The sequence below is a fragment of the Anopheles aquasalis genome, chromosome 3 (genome assembly GCF_943734665.1).
Source record: "Anopheles aquasalis chromosome 3, idAnoAquaMG_Q_19, whole genome shotgun sequence".
Classification (NCBI taxonomy): Eukaryota; Metazoa; Arthropoda; class Insecta; order Diptera; family Culicidae; genus Anopheles; species Anopheles aquasalis.
Genome location: NC_064878.1, coordinates 52,263,549 through 52,271,048, shown reverse-complemented (window position 1 = coordinate 52,271,048; position 7,500 = coordinate 52,263,549). Strand labels below are relative to the sequence as shown.

General features: G+C 52.3%; 2 protein-coding genes across 2 annotated transcripts in view; one reads left to right on the top strand and one right to left on the bottom strand.

Annotated features, from left to right (window-relative positions):
- The window catches only part of LOC126575061 (CCR4-NOT transcription complex subunit 11), a 1,915-nt gene extending 1,575 nt beyond the window's left edge, over nucleotides 1–340 (top strand). The window contains exon 5 of the mRNA XM_050235561.1: nucleotides 1–340. This exon is cut by the window's left edge and continues 268 nt beyond it. Within this exon, the coding sequence (XP_050091518.1) occupies nucleotides 1–185 (185 nt within the window). The 3' untranslated portion in view covers nucleotides 186–340.
- Nucleotides 341–2,134: 1,794 nt separating this feature from the next.
- LOC126575060 (uncharacterized) overlaps nucleotides 2,135–7,500 on the bottom strand; it is a 7,767-nt gene continuing 2,401 nt past the window's right edge. The window contains exons 2-4 of the mRNA XM_050235560.1: nucleotides 4,499–7,500; nucleotides 3,531–4,429; nucleotides 2,135–3,453 (exon numbers count right to left, since the gene is read on the bottom strand). The exon at nucleotides 4,499–7,500 is cut by the window's right edge and continues 1,578 nt beyond it. Of these exons, the coding sequence (XP_050091517.1) occupies nucleotides 2,149–3,453; nucleotides 3,531–4,429; nucleotides 4,499–7,500 (5,206 nt within the window). The 3' untranslated portion in view covers nucleotides 2,135–2,148. The remainder of the gene's footprint in view (nucleotides 3,454–3,530; nucleotides 4,430–4,498) is intronic.

The window sequence follows — 7,500 nt, the reverse complement described above, 5'->3', positions numbered from 1 at the left end:
TGCAGAGCTTGATCCGCAACAAAATTATCGATGTGAAGCAGCTGTACATCGAGATCGAAGCGTTTTGCATCGAGTTTAGCCGAATCCGGGAGGCGGCTGCTCTCTATCGATTACTGAAGCAACTCGAGCTAGATCAGGGCACCGTGGCCGGTGTTAGCAACACACAGCAAAAGGAACAAAGTTGATTCTCATTCGCGAGCCTCTGGAGTGACTAGAAACGTGTTCGAATTGAACCTTATGTGAGGTAATATAAATCGTACGTGATGAACCCAGTGCTATTCTCAATAGCTGATGTACTAAAAAGAAAACCAATGAAGCCCCCCTTGGAGATTATTTTTTCACACATTTATTTACACACATATTGGTGGTTTTGATTGGTTTGTTTGACACGCGCTGCTTCTACTCTGCATTGCCCCCCTGCTTTTTACTGCTGCGTTGTCTTTTGGTTAACCGATTCCGGATGCTCGTTTTGTGTGTATTGTTGCTGTGTGTCTGTGCATTTCGAGTTTCATTTACTAAAATATCCGATTTTCTGCAACTGCACAAAAAAGTGGCATGAATGATTCGCGTGGTTCTCCTCGTTAAACCGTACAATTCAAATGTAAAGGCTGTACAAAATGGTAGAGTAAAAAAAAGGATGATGATAACAATTACGTTCACAGCAGCCGTGATACCGTGTTAAAGCACGTGTCACTCTTTCAAGAAGCCAAATAAACCAGCAGGCTCTATTCTAGATTCAGGAATCGGCTCGCAGGACGCACCGCACTCAGCATGCTATGATGCGTATAATACTGCATCCAAAATGCTTTACTACTGTTGCTACTACTCCAAACACCAAAAGCCAGCGCGATTTGCCTATCAAGGCGTAGTAGCCCTTGATGGCCGCTTGTTCTTGGCCGCCCTTAAAATGCCGATCATATCTAGGATGTAATTTTTATTTAAACTCGATTACGCCCCACCGCACTCTGTCCTGGTTAGCTTTCCGTTACCCAAAATGCTAATATCTTGCCTTTTGCTTGATGAAGTTCCATTAAAAAAAAATGAACAAACAATTTTCCAGCCTTGTTCCAATTCACTAGAGTTTGATTTTAGTTTATCATATATATGTATATATGTATATATGGTTTTACGTGGTCTGCGTACATAGAAGCATTAGGACTTTCGAGCCGGAGCGATTTTCATGTTTTCGGTGTCATGCAGACCACAGAGGGTGGATCTGTTTTGAATTTGAATTGGAGTTGGCACAATGAATGGACAACATGGATGATCAAGAGAGAAAATGAATAGTTTGTTAGATAAAAAAAACTCCCAAAAACCCAAAAGTCCTAACACTGGTTTTTGGCAGACCACGTATATATGAATATGTATATAGGCATAGGGATGTTTTGTAAATGTATAGGTATACCTATCATATATGTATATATGGGTTCCATCTATGCAATAATTTAGTTACGATTTCAGTTGATGCGGGGGATGGGAGAGCGGTGGTTATGAGTACTTCTAAAACATCTTATGAATCGCAGCATTGCTCCTTCTCGCATATTCATTACGTCTCCCCCAGTAACGTCCGAAACACCCAAGAAGAGATGAGATATCCTAGGGAGTGTATGTGTTCCGGTCCGTTTGGTAGGATTTGTCCGTATAAATTGTCTCAGTTTTCCCGCCCGACATCATGCATCATCGTTCGCCTTAATCCCAAACTGTGCTCGTGTATGGGGGTGTATGAGTGTTTATGTTGGTGATGGTTAATCGTCGGTTTACTAAAATGTGGTTCACCTGTGTCCCTTTTGTTTGTCACTTTGTCTCATCTCCCTATCTGTTTCGAGTTTTGCTCTTAGATCGTTTCTACTTAGATTCACAATTCCACCTCCATTGCTCTCTCTCTCTCTCTCTCTCTCTCTCTCTCTCTCTTTCTTTGTCTCTGTGCTTCTCTTTCTGTTCCATGTTGCTCTTGCTGTCTTTCTCTATTTTCTTTTTTCTTCTTCTTTGGTATTCTTACTCGACAGACGCTTCCCCCATTCTTATCGATCCCCATTACCCTCCCTGTCCCGTATAATAACCCAATACGTGTATCTAACAGCTAAACTAGAGATTGTTTACTTGCACATAAGCCCAAAAGCGCCCCTTCGCGGATCTAGAAAACACCTCCTAGGTGCTACTTTTGCCGCCCAAACCATCACTGTCGCCGTGCGCCGATCGCTTTTCCTGTGTCAGCTTCTCCAGATACAGGCACAGTGCCCGATGGATCAGCTCGTACTGCTCCGAGTTCTGCACCATGCCGCCACGCTGCAGTCGCAGGTTGCACACGATACCCAGTATATCGACCTGTCCGATCTCGCGCGAGAGGCTACTGGCACCACTTCCACCACCACTACGACCGTTACCACCGGAATTGCACACCGCAGCTTTGCTGCCGTTCCCTCTACCGCTGGGTACCGGTGGCAGTGGAATGGATGGTTCCAATGAACCATCGTCATCCACCGAGAAGCCACTAGCGTCATCAGCACCACCAGGATCATCCGGGTTCGTATCCTTGGGCTGTTCAGTGGAAAGTGATGGCGCTGCAGCGACAGCAAGTAGCGACGAAGCGTCAGCCTGAATGTCACTGCGTACCCGCCGCTTCCGATGAGACATCACTGAGAGCCGCAATTGGCGCAAACCGTTCAGTATGGCAATCAGACAGCCTGTTCGACCGATACCGGCCGAGCAGTGAATGATTGGCAGTACATCGACGGCGGGAGATGAAGCACCGGGAGTTTCGGGTAGATCGCCCGTTGAACCGGGCGCACGCACGTTGCTACCGAGCACGTCCAAGCTCAGGTCCAGCAGCACGTTAATGTCATTCGGTGAGCGATGATCGGGCCAATCCGGAAACCAGTAATGCTGTGCCCGAAAATGAATCAGATCAAATGAAGCAGCGATGGCGCTGGCGGCGGCGGTGCTGCTGCTGCTACTGGTTGTACCATCGGCTGCCGTTGGAGGCTTAACGGAGGCTGACTCCGGCCGCTCTCGAGAACCATAGATTACGCTGAGCGTTCGTACGGTGTATCCGTTACGCTGCTCAAGGATAATGTTTTGCACGAGGAAAAAGCTGCTAGCACAGCGTACCGCCATAGGGCCACCGCCGGTTGCCTGCTTAATCGCGTCCTTTTCCTCCAGCACCCCGCTCACATCGACATCGGCCGTGCAACCGAAAGCGAGCCATTCGCCAACGTTCTGCGGAAAATAGATGGCGCACTTTTGACGTCCGTTTTCGACAAAGTTTGTCAGCATCACTATTTTCTGCTCCAAATCGGTGCTACAGGCCGTTGGGGCCGTTGTCGTCGTCGTAGCAGCAGCAGCAGCAGCAGCCGTTCGAACGATGTTCTGATGTACCATCAGCCAGAATTCGTAGATCGTGTTCGGTAGCGGTCCTTGCGTCGCAATGTAACTGTTGTTGGCATAATCCGGACCCTGCACGAGAGAGAGAGATGAACAGAAGAGTGTCAATATGCAGCAAAGGATGGTTAAAAACAGCACGCGCTACCTACCTTGATGTAGTTGGCATTGATGTACGGTTCACTGGTAACGGTGGAAGCACGCTCCGGCGACAGTATCACCCGCGAGTGCTCATTTGGCAGGATAGTTTTGTAGCGGTTCTTTGCCTGCGAACCAAAGACGAGCGGTTTCTCCTGGTAGTTGGTCGGCAGGTCCCAGAACTCCTGGTGTATTTTGAGCACCATCTTCTTGTGCTCCTCGTCGTACGATTCGTCATCGCAGACGGGCGGATGGTGCAGGCTGTCGCTGTGCAGTAGCATCATCTTCGTCGAGCACGCTTCGCCGCCGCCGGTTTCCGGTTCGGTTTGCCTGTTGGTTTCTAGGGGCTTATCCGTCACCGGTGGTGATGGCAGTGGTGGTGGTTCCTTCGACGACGAGTGCTTCCGTCTCGTGGACTGATCCGGCGATGGTTGGTGCGTTGATGATGCTGCTGTTGCGGACACCATTTTGCGATAGGTTTTGCTGAAAAAGTTGTGCAATTTGCGCAGGTACGCGATTGTCAGGACGTTCGAGGCGTTCTGCAGGAACTGGATGTTGGCCAGGTAGATTTTAAAGTCCTCGCTAGTGGTCTGCGGGCTGAGCGGTTTGGTCGAGATGTTGCGTATGTTCGAGTTGCTGATGCTGAGGTTGCCCGTCTTTACGATTAACCCACCACCGTTTCCATCGCAGCAACCATCGCCTCCAACGCCACCATGCACACCGCCACCATGGACACCACCTTGACCGCAGCAACAATAGCAACAGCAGCAACAACAGCAACACTGTGAACCCGTACCGAGGGCGGAAAGGTTGTTCGCCGAGGAAGCGGAAGTCACGGTAGATGGATCCTTGTGGAACAGTGCACGGTGTGTTGACAGCCGATTGCTAGGTTGCTTAAAGTTTTCCGACGATCCTGTATGGCACAGAGAAATGTGTTAGTCACACATGCGGTACTATGACCTCGTGTCCTCGATATACTCACCATAATGATGACGGTCTTCGTAGCGACCACCGCACGCCATTAGCTTCGCTTCCGTCAGCTGTTCCTGGTGATGGTGATGGCCGAGATTTGTGTCACGCTGAACCGCCAGACAGCTGCTCTGCAGTCCTTGCTCGCGAGCATTGATGTTATGCAGGCTGTCCGAGCTGCGGAACTTTCGCTGCCGACCGTGCCGCTGATAGTCTCCTCCAGCAACACCACCTCGACCTACTTCGGGCTCTCCGGTCGATCCAGCAATATCCATCGAGGTACCCTGCGCCATCGCTATCGTCAGCCGCCCCATCGACCGTCCGCACCGTCCCTGGCCTCCTGTCGCTGCACCACCTTCCCCAGTCAACTCCGATCTGCCAGCAACAACAGCATCGCTGGTGCCATCGATACCACCATCGATGCTACCGCCATGGCGACCACCAGCGCCTACCGCTCGATGACGATGACACAGTCCCTGCTGATGATGCTGATGGTGATGTTGATGATGCTGATGGTGATGATGGTGATGGTGGTGGTAGTCATGGCCATTATCGTGCTCTCCACTGCCCGCCGCACCCGTACAATCGAGCTCATCTTCCTCCAGCATCATCACACCACCGGCGCCACCGCCTGCTTCGTTCTGGGTGTGCGTTGTTAGCAGGCTGTTCAGGCTACAGATCGAGCCCGATCGCAGATTACAGTTCGAGACGGAGAGCGTACGCTGATGCACGTTGATCAGTGTTAGGCTAGCGTTCGAATTGCGCCGCTCGAGAAGTGACTTTCTCGATCCAGCCGGGCGCACCAGCCCGGATCCGGACTGCCCGTACTGTCCGTGCTGCTGCCCATGCTGTCCGTGCCCTGCCGTTTGCAGTTGCTGTTGCTGCTGCAGGTACGACCCGGTACCAGTACCCAGCGCAGACATGTGCGTCGTGTGGAGCGAATTGTGGCTGCTGAAACGGTTCAATCCAAAAGTCGAACCGCCCCCACCACCACCCCCTCCAACGACACCGGAACGGAGATTCAGGGTGAGACTCGTATTGGATCCGCGCCGTTGCAGGAGATTCTTTTTGCTATTGTTGTTATTGTTGTTGGTAGTGTTGTTGGCTGGGGCAGCACCAGCACCGGTAGTGGCACCGTTCCCCGTCGCTTCACCAACCGTACTGCCACCGCCACCCTGGGGCGAAGCTTGATGGCATTGGACACGCACGGTACCACGATCCACCGCCGTCGTGCCCGTGTCCGGATACTGCTGGTAGAGCTGTGATTGTGAGTGCGCTTGGTGCAGGTTTTTGTACGAACCACGGTGCTGCTGCAGGCTACAGTTCGATCCCGTCAGATCCACGCTTCCACCCCGATGATAGATATCGAGGTTCAACGTGAGGCTGTGGTTGGAGCCACGACGCTGCAAAATACTCGATCGACCGGTGGTGGTGGTGGTGGTGGTGGTGCTAGCACCAGCTTGCCCCTTACCCTCCTCAGTGCCCACCGTGGTACTGCTGCTGCTGCTGTTGTTCAGCCCGATTACTGATTTGTCCTTTCGCATCATCGTTCCCTGGTCGCCGCCAAACGCTGCTTTCAGTTTTGATTGTCCTTGACTTTGGTAATGCTGCGGATGGTGATGCTGGGAGTGATGGTGATAGTACGAGTGTCCGATCGCCGATCGGTACTGATATCGTTTCGGTGTCGTTGGCACGGAGGCGGAAGAGACTCGCCGAGGTTGCAGCTGTTGCTGCTGCTGCTGCTGCTGCTGATGGTGACCATATGGCGTCTGGTGCGATGACGGTGCTGGCCCCACTGGCTGATGGTGCTGATGCTGATGGTGCGACTGATGAGCGTAGGTATTGTGCGTGGTGGCCATGCCCTGTGGCTGCGACTGTGCGATGCTCATCACGCTGAGACCACCGCTACAGCTCACCGATCCGGTGCTGACACCGTACGGGATGTAGATCTTGACCTTCGAGTCGGAATCGAGCGAACTGGCCTTCTGCTTCGACTGGGACAGGGTTGGGGTTTTGGGGGCCGGTGGAAGCGCTGGTCGTGACCGTTGTCCACCGCTGTTGTTGTTGTGGTTGAAGCTGTGATGGTTGTTGTTGTTACCGCTTCCACTGTTACTGCTATTGTTGTTATTGTCCTCTGATTCCGCAAACCGCTCCCGACCATCCTCTCCCTCATACTCGTCTCCCGTCTCATCATCATCCTCCTCATCGTCGTCATCGTCATCGCCGTAGTCAAAGTATTCGAAGTAAAACTGCTCGCTCGCTTCTTCCTGTCCAAGGTATCGAGACGGAAGTAGATTAGACTGATGGTGATGCTGTTGGTGTGCTGCCATTGGGGCCGGGTACATGGCCGGATTTGAGACCGAGGTGGCCACGGGACGCACCGTCATCGTGGCCGTATCCTGATCCAGCACCATCGAGCCGGTCGATTGGCTACCGACCGGAGTGCTACCGAGCGGTGGTATGTTCAAGCGAAGGTTTAGAATGTTTCGCACCCGCTTCGTGCGTGCTGGCCAACGTCTGTCCGCTCCACTATCAGTCTCATAGTTATGCTCCCTATCGTCGTCGTCATCATCATCATCATCATCCACCACATCCTCATCATCGTCTAGCACACAATCGAAACGACGTCCCGTTGAACCGGGGCCACTCCCTCCGCCTGATCCTTTTCCCCTCTGTTGCGCAATTCCAACGAGCTCCTGCACCGGGATGGTAGAGGTCAGATTTTCTTCGACCAACCGAGCGCCCTCCGAATCGAGGGAGATCGACTTAAGACGTACGCGCCGGTTGGCCATCGGAGCGCACATTCGTGCCGTACTGCGCACTTCCTCGCGTGGTTTTTCCTTGGTTGTTGTTGCCTCTTCCACTGTCGGTTCCTTTTCTTCATTCTTTGGTTCATCCTGCTCTACTGCTGGCGGTTCTACTGACGGTGAAGCAGGCTGTGTTGTTCGCAGCTCGGCAACGGACGTGGGCTGGACCGCGAGAGGTGGAGTACTTTTCTTCGGAGGCGGTATAACG